Consider the following 21,152-nt stretch of genomic DNA (forward strand, 5'->3'; position numbering starts at 1 on the left):
GAGTTTGCTTCATGATATAAATAAATCTGTAGTATTTTTAATCTTGCAACCTCAATTTTGTAGTTCTTGCATGCAAGTGCTATATAAATAGCCGCTGGTTTATATAGTTTTTAGATTGAACGTCCTCTACATTTTTCATATTTTTCCTTTCATTATATCAATTTCTATATAATGTTACATATTTGATTCAATTTATTTTCACGGAATATTCTGCTTGGATTGGTTTGTATAAGGAGCCTGAAATTTATTTGTTAATGTTTACGTAGATTTTTGAGAAGTAAATCAATCCTACCATTCAAAGTCACATTATTTATCTTGTAAATGATATGTCCATGAATAACTCTCACTTCCTATTTATATCTATAATTTTGTCATTTCACATACTTCCTGGGACTACAAATGTCATTCATAATCACATGATGTTAATACAATCTTAAAGTTTGACTCAGTATGATTTAAATTTAAAACAAAACAAATTCAAACTTTTAGCATAAGAAAACCTTTCTTATTTTAGCAATATGCTTTTAAAAAAATTATTTAAGATGAGGAAATTGAGCTGTAATTTCGTTTTAATCCATATGCAGGGAATATATCTTAATTTCTTTTTTTGACAACTTTAGAAGTGTGTTTGTCAAAATGAAGACATTCGATAAGTAAACATTATGTTGACCTCAATATTTCAAGAAATGTTACGTCCATGTACATGCATCAGATGGACAAAAACGGCTTTCATTTTGTTGAATGCCATAAGAGAATATTTATTGTTTTCTTTATAGCTGTGTATTTATCCCATATTTATCTTACTGTGTATGGATGAAAAATGTTTTAAGTTTCAATATAAAACGAAATATGGTCATAGAAATGCTACGAAGAACTACAAGGGTTTTTAGAAAAGTTCGCGGACAAGTTCGATTGTGAGCGCATTATTCGCATGATCCCAGCGAAGCTGTTCATATTTAATCTTGACGTATTTTCTAAGAAATATGTAAAGAATAGTTTATTTTAAATGCATCTTAAAATATACAGATTAATTATTTTGATAAGACGTGCTTCACGGAGCATGCCAGTTTTTAAGTGTGTAATATTTTGTATGCATATTTCCTTATTAAGAAAATGTACAGTTTGAGCTCATAAAAATAAACGATATTTCATATGATATCACAATAGGTTATGAAGGTCATTTGATGAAAGTTTCAATTAAATTGAAGAATTTCTGACCGTTTTATCGCCAAATATGGTCGACCAACGGTAGAAAAATGAGTCAAAACGTTAACGAAAATGGATACCTTGGAGCACCGGGTCGTCATTAAATTTTGTGTGCACGCAGAAAAATCTAGGATTGAGACCAAAAGGTTCTTAGATGCTGCTATTTTTATAGGACAAAGGTTTACAATTGGAAACACAATTTGAATTGAAGGTTTGAAAATGAAAACATTGATATACTTAGCTCTTTCAGCACCTTAACCCCTTATGCAGCATTGATCTTGCACCTATGGATTTCGCTTTATTTTCTTATCTAAAGTCGAAACTGTGTGGGCAGAGATTTTTGGACATAGATGATATACGATATGCAGAAAAGACATCATACAAAAATATGACAAATAATGGTGTGAACATGCGTTTTATAAATGGGTTAAATGGCATGAAAAGTGTGTGAACTAAAAGGTGTTTACTTTGAAAAAGAGTGACTGGTTTAAATTGCCTTTCAGTAGTTTGACGTCACCTGACGTCGTGGTATATGGAATGGTGCTCCGTTAATCCAATTCAAAAATAAATATCGATGTATCTTTTAAAAACAACTTCAAAATCATATGATTTTTTGCATACTTATTTTCAATTGGTTGTCATTTAGTAAAATACACGTCATCCATCAAAGTACACTATAATTTTGCCGTAAATCACTATGTCTGCGAACTTTTCTAACAACTCTCGTAGCATTTGCTTATTGGCTAATTCTCCTTTCATTCGTGCGTACAAAGTTTGTTTTACAGCATCTTCAAAAATTGATTTTTTTTCTCATTTTGACATTTGCTAAGGTATCGTCACAAAATACCCAGTGCCCAATACAAGGTTCGAACTTCGCTGTGCCATACCAAATTTGAGTCCAGGAATCGACATAGAGTGGAAAAAAAATGGCCAACAATTTTTGCCGTTTGGCATAACATCCAGGATTTATTTCTTGGAAAACAATTCTCTTGTGGTATTTCGTTCGATATTGCCCAGTGACAGCGGAGATTATACATGTATTGCAGATTATTTATCTGACCCGTCTCAGACAACAAGGCTGCAAGTTCAAGGTGAAACGCAAGCTGAACAGGGTCGGGTGTTTTAACCTAGCTCAAATGGTCTTTTAGGTGAATGAAGAGTTCGGAGCATTACTTATGCGCTGCCTGGTTAACCCGGTTTTTCTTGATATAACAATTGACAGGGACTTTGTTTTTCTCTAATCCAAGCATAACCTTTTTTTTATCTCTATGACCACCGTATAAATGGTATAATTTTTGTTTAAGACTTTCTTAAACCATACAGACTTACTTCAAATATTAAGTTTACATTAATGTTCGATAATCTTTTTTCTTCGCTTCGTTTAATTTATTCAACATATTGAAGTATGTTGACAAATTAAATCTTTCCCAATTATACGGTGTCTTAGCTTTTAAAATTTCAATCATTTTGCGTGCACTGTATTTGGGCTTTTTTCGTTGTCCGTTAAAAAACTAACAATTATACTTTATAAAGTAATGCTTTGATGTAACATTTTTCTGTTGTATATCGGGATGTTATTATTTCAACACACAGAAGTGTAGGCAAACTGAAAACGAAGATTTAATACATTATCTATATTATTTATCAAGCATTTTGTTAACTTCTTAAAAATAATAAATGTTTTAAAAAAATACCATCTTTCTCCAGGACTAAATCCAGATGGATCCCCTAGCGAACCAAGTGTATATCCAGACGGTTCACCAAGACAGCCTGGTTTATACCCTGATGGCTCACCACGACAACCAGACCTTTATCCTGATGGTACATCAAGACTTCCAGATGTAAACCCTGATGGTACACCAAGACTTCCAGATGTAAACCCTGATGGTACACCAAGACTTCCAGATGTTAACCCTGATGGTACACCAAGACTTCCAGATGTAAACCCTGATGGTACACCAAGACAACCGGACATGAACCATGATGGTACACCAAGACTTCCAGATATTAACCCTGATGGTACACCAAGACTTCCAGATGTAAACCCTGATGGTACACCACGACAACCGGACATGTTCCCAGATGGTATACCAAGACTTCCAGATGTTAACCCTGATGGTACACCAAGACAACCGGACCTGTACCCTGATGGTACACCAAGACTTCCAGAAGTAAACCCTGATGGGACACCACGACAACCGGACATGTACCCTGATGGTTCACCAAGACTTCCAGATGTTAACCCTGATGGTACACCGCGACAACCGGACATGTACCCTGATGGTATGCCAAGACTTCCAGATGTTAACCCTGATGGTACACCACGGCAACCGGACATGTTCCCAGATGGTATACCAAGACTTCCAGATGTTAACCCTGATGGTACACCACGGCAACCGGACATGTTCCCAGATGGTATACCAAGACTTCCAGATGTTAACCCTGATGGTACACCAAGACAACCAGACCTGTACCCTGATGGTACACCAAGACTTCCAGAAGTTAACCCTGATGGTACACCACGACAACCGGACATGTACCCCGATGGTATGCCAAGACTTCCAGATGTTAACCCTGATGGAACACCACGACAACCGGACTTGTACCCTGATGGTACGCCAAGACTTCCAGATATTAACCCTGATGGAACACCACGACAACCGGACATGTACCCTGATGGAATGCCAAGACTTCCAGATGTTAACCCTGATGGTACACCAAGACTTCCAGATGTTAACCCTGATGGAACACCACGACAACCGGACTTGTATCCTGATGGTACGCCAAAACTTCCAGATGGTACACCACGACAACCGGACTTGTATCCTGATGGTACACCAAGACGTCCAGATGTAAACCCTGATGGTACACCATGGCAACCGGACTTGTATCCTGATGGTGCACCAAGACGTCCAGATTTTAACCCTGATGGTACACCGTTACAACCGGACTTGTATCCTGATGGAACACCAAGACTTCCAGATGTTAACCCTGATGGTACACCGCGACAACCGGACTTGTTCCCTGATGGTACACCTAGACTTCCAGATGGTACACCACGACAACCGGACATGTACCCTGATGGTACACCAAGACGTCCAGATGTAAACCCTGATGGTACACCGCGACAACCGGACTTGTACCCTGATGGGACACCACGACAACCGAACTTGTACCCTGATGGGACACCACGGCAACCGGACTTGTACCCTGATGGGACACCAAGACTTCCAGATGGTACACCTCGACAACCGGACTTGTACCCTGATGGAACACCAAGACTTCCGGATGGTACACCACGACAATCGGACTTGTACCCTGATGGTACACCAAGACTTTTAGATGTTGACCCTGATGGTACACCCAGACTTCCAGATGTAAACCCTGATGGTACACCACGACTACCCAGTGTAAATCCTGATGGTACACAAAGAGCTCCAATTGTAAACCCTGATGGTACTCCCAGACTTCCCACTGTAAATCCTGATGGTACACCACGACTACCTAGTGTAAATCCTGATGGTACACCTAGAATACCAGGTGTATTACCCGATGGTTCACCACGACAGCCAGGTATACTGTTCATCCCGATAGATCTACAAGACAACTTTTGTGTTTTCTTATTTATTCCATTCTATGCTTTTATCATGTTAGCTGTATTTACTTTGACATATCGTAGGCTTTCCTCCCTATACATTTCCTCGTTCCTCACCGTCTGATCTCCCTCTTCCTCTTCCTCCTCCTGTTCCACAATCCATGGGTTTGTATACTGATTGCATCATACCATCATATGATCGTTTTGCCATTACTTATATCATATTATGGCTTGCTAACATTTTTATGTCTAATCAATGTGTTAGACAGCGTCTTTACTTTATTCAATTCAAATCAAACTTTTGCATATTTGCTCTCATTGCTTGTGTAGGGATTATGTGTTGTTTTCTATTACGTGTTGGTAAGGAGGTTTTGCAGTTATCATGCTTAAACTCATAATATGCCTATCATACATTCTTGTATGAGTTAATCACAAGTCTTAAATACTTATATTTGAATTATCTTTACTGTTTTAAACTATGGTATGCATGTAACGTATTTTTATCGACAACGTATGCACAATATCATTCAAAAACTACATACATCTAACAGAAATTATTACCCAATCATAATAAGCGTATGTTTTGTTTTTTGTTTTTTTGTTTTTTTTAATGGGGCCTTTTCATTTGTTTTTATATCTATTAGAATTTAAAAAGAAAAACGGAATTAGTTAGCAATTAATGTGATGTAAAGAGCAGAATCCCATTGGATGCTGAGCGAACTTTAAGATCTTTTCATTTACAAATCTATACCAGATATCATTTTAAGGGGTTGCACAAATGTAGAAGTTCGCGGTCATTTAACTTTGCAATTTAAAGGAACAAAAACATTAAATAAATTAAGAGAAGACCGTACTTTTTACAGTTCTTTGAAAAAAATATATTATTACAGGTGGTAAGAAGCCACAAGCGATAGACCCTTTCCCATCTCCAAGAATAGATATGCTGTCTCCAGGTGACTTTTTATGTAGTTAAAAACTCTATGAATCGATCTTTATGATTTACATATATTGCTTGAGCACGGACAATCAGGTATCATTTTTCATTTTAGCCAACTATAATTATTTGAAACCTGCTTCAAAATCAATAATAGTTTTTTTTTGTATATAAAAGCAAACCTTTTTTCTCCTCATGAAAATACTAGCATTATAGAAGTAACACTTTACTTGAAGTTAAAAACAAATAAAATCAAAACTGAGGCTGCATTTCAAGTAACTTGTGCCAAAAAGTTAAATCTTATATGTCATATGGGGTTTTTATAGAACGTTCACCAGTTACTGTAACAGCCAAGGAGGGTGAGCCATACGTACTCGAATGTGATACTCCTTGGCGGCCAAACGACCAAATATCATGGTACAAAAATGAAGTCCCACTGCAGTTAAACCGACCCGGAGCACCAACCCAGATGGAGAACAACCTAGTTTTCCGAACGATTAGGCCGACTGATAGAGGAAAATACACATGTACAGTGAATAACAATCTCCAAACGGCCACAACAATCCTTCTTGACACAGGTTAGTAATTGAAGGATGAAAGCATATCGCAAATCAAAATGTATGAGGCAATATCTGTTAATAGACTTGTTCAGTCCTTTTTCGTAATTCTTGAAAGGATGACTGACCTGAATTTATTTGTTTAAAGTTCCGGCGGATCCAAGTGTGATAGGAAACCAGGATCCAGAACAACTAGAAACCAGAGAAGGCAATGCTTATACACTTACATGTAAACTCCCTAATATCAGGGCAGAGGATACGATATCATGGTACAAAAATGGCGATCCAGTACGGAGTTCAGACAATAAGATTGTTAGAGGTGCTATAGAGTTCAAGCCTGTCAGATTGGCAGACAGAGGCTCCTATTATTGTGTGAAAAATAACGATCTAGGTTCAACGTATGCTGCTGACCTTAACGTTTTGCCAAGAGGTACAAACATTTATATTAGATAATGTTTTCTTGTCCTTAATTGATAGGTTGTAAAGAAATGTCGTTCAAGTTCATTTTTGAAGCATCAAACTATAATGGTTTTTTGAATGAATGCATAATAATATACTAACACTTATTTATAATATTGCAAATTATATTTTAAATACCATATCAAACATAAAAATAATAAAAACATACGTTTCTTCGCAGACATTAGGCTTATGGTCAAAACATATTTGTAAATAGCGTGGATACTTCGAAATTTTTGTTTTGTGATCAGTTTGTTCAATCTTTTTGTGTAGACCTGACGGAAAAAGAGCCGAAGGCATTTGTGTTTACACCCGTTAGACCATCAGTTCCGTTAACTCCTGGTACGGTCTTCCTATACGTTGGTTTGATTGATATTCGTTGGTATCAATTGCATGCATATAGCGAAACTGATATTACGGATAATTAAATGCATGGCCTATATGATTCAACAGTACAATCGGTTATTAGACATTGCACTTCAAGTAACGATGAAGTCGTGGATCTATTCCACCAGACAACAAAGTCCTCGAAAATTGGAAACATTTTGGCAAAGAATATTCAGAGCAAGACAAAAGTTAATAATGTACTAAGAACTCTTTTTATGAATGAAAATAAGTATACTCATTAATTTTTATATTCTATGTAAACAGGTACTGGCCAACCAATTGGAACTCCAGTCGGTATGTTTTCTAGAAATTCATATGCTTTTTTTCATTTTATCAATATGATTTATATAATGAAAATCGAATTGAAATTGATTATATCTTATTTGACGTAAAGTTGCATTCTGTATTATCTTATTTACAGTGCCAACGCCTGTAGATGACTTTGGTAACGTATTGCGACAATTACTATAAACATTAACTTTTCTTTAATACGTCTTTGATTTACTGAACTATATTTCTTGACATAATGTTTCATTGGATAGTAACACGTTCGGATGCCATTAGCAGAGCATGACTCTTCTGTTTCATTTTAAAAATAGATTCCTTTAGAATGCCACCTCCGCCACCTCCTATTGGTTTGTATCACGATATGTTCTCGCCAAGTACATGTAACTGATTCTTGTCTTTGGTCGTATTCTGTTTCTAACATGAATGTATCTTGTTAAGATTCTCTGTTGGACTGTTGAAGTGTTGATGTCTGTGGGATGTTTGCTCTCTTTTAGTTGAAAATTGCATTAATGTTTGTCTGCTTCTTTCATTGTTCATATCAAAATAAGGAGAACAAACGGAATAAGGTTTCTCCCGTATTGTTTCAAACTTTTGATTATAGAGCTTGATCTTGTTTGCATATACTTCTTGGTCTTTTAACGTCACGTCTTATGCCTATGCCAGTACTAATGGTGTCGTTGTATAGTTTTGTGATTTGTGAATATTGTCAATATTGTCATTGTTTTGCGTTGTGGTATGGTTCTTTAATTTGTGAAATTTTTCATAATTTATGTTCTGACTATATCTACTTTCATCTATTGTTTTGTTATTTCGAGACATTTTTCGGTCATCTGAGAAAACTAAGGTGACTTATTGCTATCTGTTTTCGTTTGTCGTCGTGCGTTAACAATTTTACATTTTTAACTTCTTAAAAATTACAGGGCTAATTGTTACCAATTTTGCTGTGAGGCATATCTATTGTAAGGTAATGGTATGGTAATTGTGAAATTCGTGGCTCTACCACAAGTGGGGCCAAATATGCAAAAAAAGCCAAATTGTAAAAAAAAATCTACTTTTCTACTCCCACACATCTGAGGACAAAACTGTTTGCATGGTGATGATGTCCTTAAAGCCCTCTACCAAAATTGTGAAATTTACGGTCCCTGGGTCAGGGGTTCTGGCTCTAGGGGGGGGGGGGGGCAATATGGTTATATAGTAAAATGTATTAAATCTTAGAGAATTTTCTTCTCTACTTCCATGTATATTTGTTAAAAACTAAATGCATGATAATGATAAATCCATGAAACCCTCTATTACAATTGTGAAATTTATGACACCTGGGTCAGGGCTTCGGGCTTTAGGGTGGGGCCAATATAGCCATAAAGTAAAAATGTATTAAATCTTCTTCTCTACTCCCATATATATTTGTTAAAAACTAAATGCATGATTATGATGTCCACTTACTCTTCTACCTAAATTGTGAAATTCATGGCCCTTGGGTCAATGGTTTAGCACATGGGGGGGGGGGGGGGCAATATGGCAATATAGTGTTAATGAATATAATGTTTAAAAATCTTCTTCTCTATTCTCACACATCTGTATGAAAAAAAAACTTCATAATTATGTTATTCAGGAAGTCCTGTATTAAAATTTTAAATTTCATGTCCCCTGGAGTATAGGTTTTAACTCTAGGGCAGGGCTAAAATGGATGTATAGGACTGGTGTGAATGCATATAATGTTTAAAAATTATCTTCTTTACTCCCACACACCTGAGAGGAAAACTGAATTCATGATTTTGTAGACCAGATCTTTAAAGGGGAATGTCATGATTTTGGTCAACAATTATTTTCTCGATTTCAATATCCACAATGCTTCAGTAAGGCATTTTTAATAGGCAACCAAAATTTGACTGCATTCGTTGAGTTATAAGCGAGTTACAGTGCTTACAATTCTTTGCTATGCAAACAAAGCTTTTGTTTACATTTTGAATGTTGAAGTGAAATTTCCAGTTTTAGACCTAAAATGAATGTGTTAACCGTTAGGAACTGTTTATTTATGCTTAGAATGAATAAGAAGATAGACAAATCAGCTTGAAAATTTATTTTACTGGTATATTGAACCTATGTAAACAAAAACAGGGCACGAGCCTTGTTTACATGACATAGAACTGTGAGCCCTGCATCTTGCTTTTTACTCAATGACTGACTCTCATATTTCATTTGATCATTAGAAATGCATTCCTGAAGCACTGTAAATAGTAAAACAGAAAAATGAAATTTGACCAAAATCGTGACCATGCCCCTTTAATTTTTTCGCCAAATTATAGGTTTCATAGTTCTTTTGAAAGATTTCAGGCAGGGAGGGGGTCGTCATTACAAATTTATAATTTCTCTACTCAAGAATGAAACCCAATTTAATAAATATATGAGACTCCTCGACAAGTTTGTGTATGGGTTATATGCTACTCAGGTGACCGTAAAAGAGACAGTACAGCTGAAAACACATGTGTGAATAACTTCAGATTTACCCATTGTATCGTTAGGAAATAAGAAATAACGTTGATTGTAATAGTTGAAATACACAAATCTCTTTCACACACCTAATTAACGTAATTATAAGCTTCCGAAAATTAAAGGGTCGTACAAACCGGAATAATATGATATCGTTTATTCGTACAACGTGGGCTTTGATTGACAATAATTGACACGTGCTACAAGATCTTTGTTCGACTACGGTGATCATGGTATACGAGGTTAAAGGGACTCTCTAAACGGAACACATCGTCACTTACTCGATAATTTGTAAATGGTTTACCAATTTCGGTTCATTTAAAAATGAACTGACATTAATATGTCAAATAACCCCTCTAGGCGCCTCATTTACACAAATGAATTTAGGTTGTAGCAACTCCTATGATAAACACGAAACATACATGCTAACAAAATAATAGCTGTGGTTATTTAAAAACTTTGAACAATTATTACCTGAGAGAAGTAGAAATAAAACATATTTTTATCAACAAAGAAGTCCAGGAGAATCTTCGCGAGCCCTGCATGTGTTTTGTTTGCAGTACATACGCATGCGTAATAGTAAATAAGGCTGAACCCCGATATAAATATGTGATAGGTTATACGTAATTATTAATTTTAATGAAAGAATTAGATTTATTCCATGGAGAACTTTGTAATTTTCTGAAAGTTTATACATTCATGAGTAGTACAAAAATACCGAACTCGATAACTTGATAAGATGCGCCGTCTCTTTTAGGCCTATTGGCATCTTGCTATTTTACATAATTGCATTGTGAAACTTTTTATTTTAAGTCTACATGATACCTACTGAATACGGTTCTAAATCCGTTGTGTGACGTAATGTTTTTTTAAATAAGTTAATAAAATCGTGTCATATCTCACATTGTCACAATTCGTCTGACTGGTTAGATCATGTTGGTTAAAGCGTCACATAAGAAATTTAAAAAAATAATTATATTTTAAATGCGATCTACTTTAATGCACTATACCTCATTACGAAATTGGTACACCTGTTCAGTCTTGAATCAATTCCTTTTCATAAAAACAAATTATGCAGATTTAAGAATTATTATAGCTGTATTGATGTTTTAAAATGTCTTTGAAAACATGATATATAGTTGCACGATATATAAGTTTGACATCATCCATATAAAATAAGGTGTTTTTCTCTTCCATAACTGTTAAATTACACGAATTAATGATGTAAAACACAAGATATAAATATTCGATAGAACAATAAATATCTCAAGAAAACTATTTTTAACAACATAGTTGGCGGTTTGGGCCCTCAACCCAGACCAGGACCTGGCCCGATACCGCAAGTTCAAAGACCTGCAGTTCCCACGTCGCCGATTACACAAGGTAGGAGAAAATTGAAGACTTATCTTTTTACCGTTCGTCTCGACAAAAATGTTAATTTTATTATATAATTGCCAGAATTTCAGATAATCAAAATACTTTCCTATGGTTTTATTACTGCTTTGTGCAAAAGATGAATAATCGTATTGTTCATTGGTAATATTTGCTAATATGTTGCAAAAAAAGTAATAATGTACATGCAGTGTCACAAACAGCTATTAGCTTTTTAGAAAATTGGTATTAATTTTGAGACAATTTCGTAGTGGAAGAAGCAGTTTTTGGGTAAAGGGAGATAGGAATGAGAAAAAAATTACAATATTTTCTAATAATATTAGTGAAATTTTACTCTAAATACCTTTATTGCTGTCTCTTTAGTGGATCCCCGAGATGTTGAAATTTCACCAGGGCACTTCCGACCTGTAGAAAGAACCAGATTCATTCTGGAGTGTGCCATTTCAAGAACAACGGGAAAAGTTATATGGATGAAAGATGGCAAATCTCTCAGCAGCGAGCAGCCTCGAGATATGAATGGGAATTTGATCTTTGGAACCGTTCGTATGTCGGACGGTGGGCAATACACTTGTATTTCGGATGATCGCAGCCAAACCTACAATGCTGCTGTTGATGTTCTGCCTGATGATATCAATAGTAAGAACACTAGCATACTTTAGATCTAGAATCATCAATGTTCGTGGGTAACTAATGTTCATGGATTTCGTTGGTAACCTTTGCCCTCGATTTTACATCCATACGAACGAATATACAAGCATTTGTTTAATATTTATTAAAATTATTGCAACTTGCTCCCAACAAAATTACGCCGCCCCCTCCCCCCACCAGAAAAATGTTGGCTATATATCCACAAAAAATGGTTCACCAGTATACTAAATGCTAGATAGTATAGTACATATCTAACTTATTTGATATGTTTTTAAAAAGCAGCGTAGTTGTTTGATTTTTTTCCAGATACGATCCGTAACGATGTACATTTTTTTGTCTGGCTGTTCTATTTAATATTTTGCTTTGTAAGCATTAAAAGTTTGTAGACTGCTTTTAACAAATAATAAAAAATTTTGTGATTTAATTTTTTATAAAAGATATCAAAGAAAAAATGATTCTTATTTTTAGGAATAGGTTAAACTTTTTAAAGCAATTGCAACCATAAAACGAAAAAAACATCTTATTTATTTGTCTTTAGAAGAAAATCCTAAACGAGGTTACATGTAAATATCACTTCCTTATTCCTTCTTTTATATCAATTTCTTTAACGTCCTTGTATTGCCTTAATACATTTCCATACCTCTGAATCCCTCGAGGTGATTTAAAATTCATATTTTGACACAATTCGTTGAATAAAATTCGTGTAGTAAAACAAAAACAATGATAGGGAATTTAAATACAATTTCAACGAAGGTCTTGAAAGGAGGATCCAACAAGATGGCTTTGCTGGTAATGATGATAATCTTTATTTAATTATTTTAACTAGCTTTCCTTCTGAGTGAAAAGAACAAGAAACCAGAATTGAGAGTCCCAATGCTAAACTACCACAGACCAATGACAGAAACTCCATTCCAGCTTGAGTGTGACATTCCTGGTGCAGATTACCAATATCCAATTGTGTGGTTCAAGGATGGTCAACGAATCAATTTGTCTAATCCGAGCCCAAGAGCTCCCCAGCCTCGTGATAATGGCCGGGTGCTGGTATTTAGGTCCATGCTTTTGTCCCACTCAGGGGTGTATTCTTGTCAAGTTGGACCTGAAGAGAGAACAGATATTGTAGATGTGAGACCTGAGAGCGTTCAAGGTATTTCAATCGTTATGTTCTTCATCTCTTGCAGTTTCGCATAAAACACAAATATTTTCTTTTTTATACACTGTATATCAGTATAGATATTTTTAATACTTATTTGTTGTTGTGAACTTATTATTTTGTACGTATGCAATTCGGCACTCATGGAATTTTGATACTTTCAAATAATTATAATTTTATCCCACTGTTAATGTTGTTTGAATATTATGTTCTCTCACCAGTTTGCACTTAAAACTTCATTAATCACTTTTTTAGAGTATCTTCTGCTGAGTGGAAAGGACGACAATACTCCAAATGCCCTCCTTCCAGAAGGAGAGCAACTACCGTCTTTGACGCTACCAAACTCTGAAAATTCTCCAAAGATTAAAATGGCTGAACGAGGAACTATGGCTGTTATCAAATGTGAAACAGGGTATAACCTAGACCCTAATGCGCCCATATTCTGGTTCAAAAACAAGGACCTCATTGCGCCGTCGCAAAGAGTACAACTTAGGAACGATGAACTGTTGTTGAGCAACGTCATGCCGTCCGATGCTGCGTTGTATACCTGTGTTGTAGGAGACGGTGAAGCAACTTCATCAACCAGATTGTTTGTCACCGAACCATCAGGTAAGGCCTATAAAAAAGTTGTGTGTTTTGGTTAACACTGATGAAAAAGTTAGGTAAGGTAGGGATTTTTTTTTTATTTTATCATTTTTTTCTGCATGAATCCTAAGAATGTTTGTTTATGCCATATTTAAAAACAGATTTTTAATAGAAATAATATAAAATTCACAATCGGATAAAAACAGACATCTAAAAATGGTAGGATCGGGGCATTTTTGCTAGGTTAGGTCGTGTTACCCTAAACACACAACTTTTTTTTTAGACCTAATTACAAAATCTTTTGATTGAGAAATAAGACCTAATCTCTCCTTCGAGATATGAGCCTACACAAATATTTTTTTAATTCCGATGAAAGATCATCTCAAACATTAGTTTCAGAATGTACTGTTCATTATATTTTAAACTATTTTCTTCATTAAGCCTAAACTCCAGGAAACACCTTCGATAGATTTCGAACTATTATCAACTTTGATATATAATAAAAATGTTGATATATATATTATTTTATTTTCTGGTTTGAAATTTAAGCATTACTTTTTGTTTGGAAAATGCTTCATTTTAGATTTTGCAAGAAATCAAAGCTATATTTCCTAGCATTTTTTTTCTCTTAATATGTTTGCAAGCTCAATTTCAAAACGGCCTATCAAGTTATAAAGTTATTTATTACATGTAAATTATTTATTTACACATTCGTTTTCTAATTAATCATGAAAAACTGATATAAGTTTGATAGTGCAAATTTTCATAGTTATAATCAATATACAATACCATAAGACCATTACCTGCTAAGTCAAGCAAATAAGTGTATTAAAAATTCTTTATAGCGATTGTCATATTAGCCATACATATATTAGTTTCTTTTGCTGAACCATAAAAAAACACGTTCTTTCTAATTCATTTATTTTTATCATTATTTGTTAGGTTTTTTTTAGGGAGATGTATATTTAGAATTTTTTTGCTCTATACACTTCATACAACAGTCATGTTCACGTGTTAGTTTATTCTGCAACAGACACAAGTGGACCAATGGTACCAGAAGATCCTAGAATACCCCAGGGACCTGGTATTCCACCTATTGTTGATACCCGGCCAGGTATACTTTCCCATCAGAATGTCATATTGTGGTTTCAGTAATTTTTGTTAGCATCAGTTTTCGTGGAAGATGTGAACATCCCAGTTTTAGGGATACGTTAACTCGTTGCCAATGAGCTCTAGATCAAAACGCTTAATACAATCTGTTATTCGTTATTGCACTCAAAATGAACATTTAGTTTTGTCAATTAAATCAACAAAGAAATCCCCGAAAATTAGTATTCAAGGAATACTGATAGAATCATAATATGTCTTTTATTCTGTTAGTTGATTCCCTTTTGTTATAAAAGCACTGGTCTAACTTTGCAAAAGACAACATACATTTTATAGGTTTTAGATATTTCTTTTAATTTTATAATGATTAGTAAATGGTGTTAGGGCTGGGTTTTTTTTATATACAGATATCTTCCTGAATTATATTTCATATAATATAGCTTATAAAAATATTCATCTTTCGCTAATAATTTCAGTAGATCCCAGTAGTGTTGAAATTTCACCAGGACACTTCCGACCCGTGGAAAGAACCAGATTCAATCTAGAGTGCGCCATTTCAAGAACAACGGGAAAAGTTATATGGATGAAAGATGGCAAATCTCTTGGTAATGAATTGCCTCAAGACATGAATGGAAACTTGATCTTTGGATCCGTTCGTATGTCGGACGGTGGGCAATACACTTGTATTTCGGATGATCGCAGCCAAACCTACAATGCTGCTGTTGATGTTCTGCCTGATGATATCAATAGTAAGAACGTTAATTTTTTAAGATATTGTTAAGCTTTTGTTAAACTCTGATGAAATTTATTTTAATTATAATCATTTGGTATTGATTTCGTTTGCATGATTGAATTATATTTGAATTTATAAGGTAACTTGTGTTCCATGATAATGTAATTCTATCATCTACTTTTGCTTAAATTGTTCATTTTTCAGTCTCTACTTCAGTCTGTGTATCTGTATTTCTCTGATACATTTTATTTTCCATTTTTTCTTTCTCTCTTAAATCAATAACAAATGTTCAGTCAATCAAAACTTTTAACATCGTAGTTTGAACTTAGTGAAAACGTGACACAGTTTTTTTTTCTTTAAAAATAGGAGATAATAGAACATTTTTTTTTTATAAAGTTGAATGTCAACATTTTCTGAAAAACCGATCGATATACAGTATAGACCATTTTTATAGTGTGTAGATTTTAAAGTTTTGAAACTTGTTATCCAAACAATTTATGTATCTTACAAGTTGTGAACAAATAATGAATAAATTGGAGGATTTGTTCAAATACTTTTTCATATAAATACCCCTTTCAAATCACTGTAATTTGAATCTGTTTTTTCATCTTACATTCATCTTACATTTGCATTCTGGTTTGATACTCTTTAAAAGAAATTGTATTTGAACTTTAAAAATCTGTTAGCAAATATAATTAAATTATCTTTTGCAAAATGTAACTGTTCACCCATTTTTATTTGCGTGCGAGAAATATTAGCGAGATACCCGATTGCCTCGTCGTTGCAAATATTTTTTGTCACAAATTAGTTTTTGCTGTAAGGATGTCAACTAAAGTGTCGCTAAGGCTTAATTGCAAATTGTAGAAATCGCAAACAAGGTATTTCTGTTAAATCGCGAAACAAAGTCGTCGCCAATGAAAGCTTATGAACAGCATCTTCCTTTTTATTTAAAATAGCTTTCCTTCTGAGTGAAAAGAACAAGAAACCAGAATTGAGGGTTCCAATGCTGAACTACCACAGACCAATGACAGAAACCCCCTTCCAGCTTGAGTGTGAAATACCTGGTGCAGATTACCAATATCCAATTGAGTGGTTCAAGGATGGTCAACGAATCAATTTGTCCAATCCGAGCCCAAGAGCTCCCCAGCCTCGTGATAATGGCCGGGTGCTGGTATTTAGGTCAATGCTTCTGCCCCACTCTGGTGTGTATTCTTGTCGAGTTGGACCTGACGAGAGAACAGATATTGTAGATGTGAGACCTGAGAGCGTTCAAGGTACATTTGTCTAATAAGGACTTTTTCTACTTTAAAGTTGAAATTAAAATCAGGATTTTAGTTCAAACATTCATATTACAAATTAGATTTTTCAATATTTTAAATCTTTAAAACTATAATTGGCTGAAAAAATTCTTTAGATAAGAATTTATGGATATGACAAACATATTTTATTTCATCTAGTGCTTTTATGAAATGGATGGCTATTATAATATAAATCATTAAGATGGCAATATGATTCATTCACTACACAAATAATGTGGAATTATTTTTTATTCGTGCTGGTCAATGTTCGTCCACTGGATGAAAAATCAAGTTTCAGCAAAACTGAAACTATATGGAAACCTTGCTGAAACTTGAAGTTGAAGTTTCATGTATAGTTTCCGCAATGCGGAAACCATTATTTCGATTCAGCAAGTATCCGTTAGGTTTCAGTCAGCAGAAACTTTAGTCTAAGATTCCTGATAGTTTCCGCAATGCGGAAACTAAATTTGAATCGTGTGAATAGTTGTGTAAATTATTATGGAAATATCAATCAGTTTCAGAACATTTCCGCTAGGTTTCAGTATGCTGAAACTTTAAGTTAAGATTCCAAATGGTTTACGCATTGCTGAAACTATAACTAAAATTGATTTAAGTTTAATAGTGATATCATTTATTTTCAAAAAGGTTCAAGTTTAATTCTAGCCTAATGATAATGAATCCGTACATACTAAAATGTATAGTAAGGTTTCAGCGTGACTGAAACTATATGTATACATGTAACTATCTTCAAATGTGGCAAATAAGGCGATTAAGAACCTTACTAAGTAATTAATTGAATTTGAAAAGAAAAACTGATGTCTGATCTTGTTTAATGCATATGATGAAATCATTAATCTTAGGTACTCGGGCACGTGTATACATATGTGTATACATTCTTTGTCCAGGTGACCTCCTCTGTGATTTTCCTGTATATTCTGTGTGGATTGCAGGGTTTTTTCTGCCAGGAGTGAACAAAAGACTGTTAAATAACATATACACAGTACGAAGCGTGAGTTTATAACTGGAGCCCGACGGGAATTTTTTTTCAATTTGTGTGTACCTGAGTTAGTAAAACTGATAAGTAAATTATAATTATTTAGTAAAATAAATTAATATATTTATTTTGTAAGAATCCTTCTTAAATCATTTAGTTATCATTTGAATGAACCTTGAGGTACAGTAACTAATTAAACAAACAAATTAAGGTAAAGTCGTTGTAAATTTTTACAAATCGTACCAAATATTCGTACAACCTGAAGTTTAGAGCTAATTCATTTCTTAATACCACGCCAACACATGTACACGGGAATTTTTTTTTTAAATTCTACAGTTGATAATAACAAATAAAACCCACTTGGAGTTTGAGTCTAATATAATAATTGTTTTATTATTTACATGCATTTCAGACTTTACTGCATGTATGACTGTATCATGATTCACTGGCGTCGGAAGCAAATTGAAAGTGGGGGGGGGGGGGGCTAGACTAATCCTCAGAAATATTGAGGAAAAACCCTAAAAAAACCTAATTCCCAAAATCATGAAAATCCTAGTCCGTGGGGGGGGGGGGGGGGGTATACCTATACTATATACTTCCGAAAATAAATTTCCCTACCCAAATTTTTTCCCCCCAAATCATGAAATTCCTAATCCGTGTCAGGGGGGGGGGGGGGGGGGGGCTAGTATGCCTATTACTCCAACTTCTCAATCTTTCAAGGTAAATTTAGGAACAATTACATTTCCGGCGAGAAAAAGTGGGGGGGGGGGGCTATATGCCTATTGGTTAAGTCTAACTTTGCACTAAGCCCCCCCCCCCCCCCTAGCCCCCCCCCCCTCCCCCCGGTTCGACGCCTATGTGATTCGTGCATTTCTATACTTTGTATTTACTTTCTGTACTGTAAACACAGATATTGTTACATGTTTATGAAACATGCACATGCTTCTGTTATAAGTTATAATAAGCATTATTTATAATTTTACTGAAGTTATACGTTATATTACAAAATCAGTTTAAAATCCAGCACTAGCCATGTGGTGCACGTGATTTTAATCCCATTTTTAAAATTTGATTATACATTCGTATACATTTGATGTAGAAAGTATACCAAATAATTGAAATCATATTGTGTTTATATATCAGTCCGACGTGTACGTCTTACTTCCCGGCTTGTTTAACGCGTTTGTATTTTAATTTCATAAGTATTCTTAACATACTGTTAATCGCATGACCAATCAGTGCACATGTGTAACTGTAAAATAATTGCCATCAATTCATCGTAGTTGTAAATTCACCGTACGGGTGAACGCTGTTAACCGGACCCCGTTAATTGATCGGCATCTAATTATATTTGTGATTTCTGTGTGTTCATGCAGAACCTGCTCTGTGATGAACATAATATTTTCACACCTCTATATTTTGAATAAGAATATGACCGTGCTTAGAATCGCGGTGAAAATTGGACAAGTCAAGACTAACTTGTCAGTAAACTATATATATGGCTCTATCATATTAGTTTGGCAAAATCATCAGTGCATGTAAATAAAATATAGTTAAAGACAAAATCTGATACATATGTCTCATTAAAACTTGTTTAATTTCATTAGACATTTGTAAACAAACGGTCGGCCATTTTTTTTTTTTTGGTTAATCACGTGTTACAAATACAATTGTAACAAACACACGCCAATACTTTGTCGTATTTAACCAGGAAATACTGACTCCGACAGTTCTTATTTAAAATAAATATACATGTAAAAAGTATACTATTCGGTAAAAAATCATAATTTTGATTAAACATTATTCATTTTAAACTATCCCAAGATGCACTTTTCCAAGATTTAGCGGGTTCTGATTGGTCAGTATTGGCGCACTTTATTATTCCGAGCGAAGGTTAAGATGGACAAGAAGGTGCTTATGTAAAATGGAGAATTGAGAAGCATTAATAGCCTCTACAACAAGGAGATAATGCAGAAAGGAAGAACTCATGTCAAGGTAAACTAATTCACAATATAGATACTATCAATAACATTTTCAAGGCTCTAATTTATCTCTTATTTGTAAACGAGATCTCGCGCCATCAAATCAAGATGGCGTCATTTTTTAAAACTTGGTTCGGCGTTTTAATTTTTATTACCGTATCTCTTTTAAATATACGTTTTGACCAAGTTAACCATTTACCAACTTTATATGCATGATAATCAAGATTATCCAGGGTATACACATATATAATTATATAAACGTCCCTAATATATGAATGCTTGGTTGGTAAACAAGACGAACGATGAATCTTTCGCACATTATACAATTTACAAACTCTAAATGTAACGAAAAAAATTTATGAATTAAATCCGGAAAATGAAATCTTTCACGTTTTTCTTTTTCAGCATTGACAGCAAACAAAGTCAATGTTTCCGGTGATTAGTTGCATCCTCTGTTCGGTGATTCGGGTGAATGTTTTGACCAGCTGGACGATGTGAACGCAAGGTATTGCTTTGAAATAGATTATTTTCACCATTAACTTATACATGTGTTGGATGTTTATAATTAAGTGTAGTAATTTTGGGGAAATCCAGGTCTAAGTTCTTGAAAAGGAGGTTGATTGGGGGGGGGGGGTGAAACACACTTATTGTTGATAAGTTTTTCCATTGTTCAACAAACAATAATTGAATCAAAATGAAAATAACATAGCTTCAAACATAAAATGAAACATTTTAGACCAGATACTACTGTAGTCATTAAATGACATAGTTTAAACAGCAACTGGCAACTGCATAGTAGCTTCTGTATTCAGAATTTTATTTAGAATGCTTTTATTACATGTTAGGCTGAATGACTTATGTTTATTGTTTAAAAATCTAAATGAAACTTTATTATTCATGTTTAAGATAAATAGACAGACATAAAGTACAGCCCAGTGAAAGGAACAAGTTCATCGCAAGAAGAAGAATTTTAATGCTACCACTGTCCAGAACTACTAAGTCTGCTGTAGCCATGATGTGATCATATGAGTGCTTCACCGGTCTGGACAATGCTCGAAAGTCCCCCAAAAAGGCCTATTTCCATAAACTACGACTCAGGTTACATCAACAACAGCCAAGAACACTCCTTATTGATTCGAATGGACACATCTCTATGACCCGACTAAACCTCTGCAGAACAAGACTTTTTAACTGTAAAGTATTCTCATTTCAAAAAAGTTTTAAACTATAAAAGTACCTTTTTTATATGATCAAATACCAGTATATTACAATGTCTGTCTGTAAGCTAGAATCTTAGAAAATCACATGGTTTTGACTTATTAAATGATTGATTAGACCTTGCAGATA

The 21,152-nt window shown here is 34.5% G+C and overlaps 1 protein-coding gene and 1 long non-coding RNA gene across 16 annotated transcripts in view; both read left to right on the forward strand.

Moving 5' to 3' along the window:
* LOC128162900 (hemicentin-1-like) overlaps positions 1-21,152 on the forward strand; it is a 90,403-nt gene that overhangs the window by 38,229 nt on the left and 31,022 nt on the right. For 11 of the 15 annotated variants that reach the window (XM_052826307.1, XM_052826308.1, XM_052826314.1 and 8 more), the window contains 17 exons: positions 2,037-2,297; positions 2,914-4,779; positions 4,886-4,966; positions 5,692-5,754; positions 6,062-6,313; positions 6,441-6,722; positions 7,025-7,093; positions 7,403-7,432; positions 7,560-7,583; positions 7,738-7,773; positions 11,210-11,299; positions 11,672-11,944; positions 12,783-13,100; positions 13,362-13,715; positions 14,725-14,805; positions 15,275-15,547; positions 16,488-16,805. In XM_052826307.1, coding sequence (XP_052682267.1) covers positions 2,037-2,297; positions 2,914-4,779; positions 4,886-4,966; positions 5,692-5,754; positions 6,062-6,313; positions 6,441-6,722; positions 7,025-7,093; positions 7,403-7,432; positions 7,560-7,583; positions 7,738-7,773; positions 11,210-11,299; positions 11,672-11,944; positions 12,783-13,100; positions 13,362-13,715; positions 14,725-14,805; positions 15,275-15,547; positions 16,488-16,805 — 4,671 coding nt within the window. The remainder of the gene's footprint in view (positions 1-2,036; positions 2,298-2,913; positions 4,780-4,885; positions 4,967-5,691; positions 5,755-6,061; positions 6,314-6,440; positions 6,723-7,024; positions 7,094-7,402; positions 7,433-7,559; positions 7,584-7,737; positions 7,774-11,209; positions 11,300-11,671; positions 11,945-12,782; positions 13,101-13,361; positions 13,716-14,724; positions 14,806-15,274; positions 15,548-16,487; positions 16,806-21,152) is intronic. The other 4 variants (XM_052826315.1, XM_052826317.1, XM_052826318.1 and 1 more) reach the window with 4 other exon arrangements.
* On the forward strand, positions 18,683-21,015 carry LOC128162903 (uncharacterized). Its single transcript, XR_008240735.1, has 3 exons — positions 18,683-19,818; positions 20,211-20,310; positions 20,712-21,015. It is a non-coding gene; the product is annotated as an uncharacterized LOC128162903 (long non-coding RNA).

Source organism: Crassostrea angulata, chromosome 9, assembly GCF_025612915.1.
Source record: "Crassostrea angulata isolate pt1a10 chromosome 9, ASM2561291v2, whole genome shotgun sequence".
In the NCBI taxonomy this organism is placed as follows: Eukaryota; Metazoa; Mollusca; class Bivalvia; order Ostreida; family Ostreidae; genus Magallana; species Magallana angulata.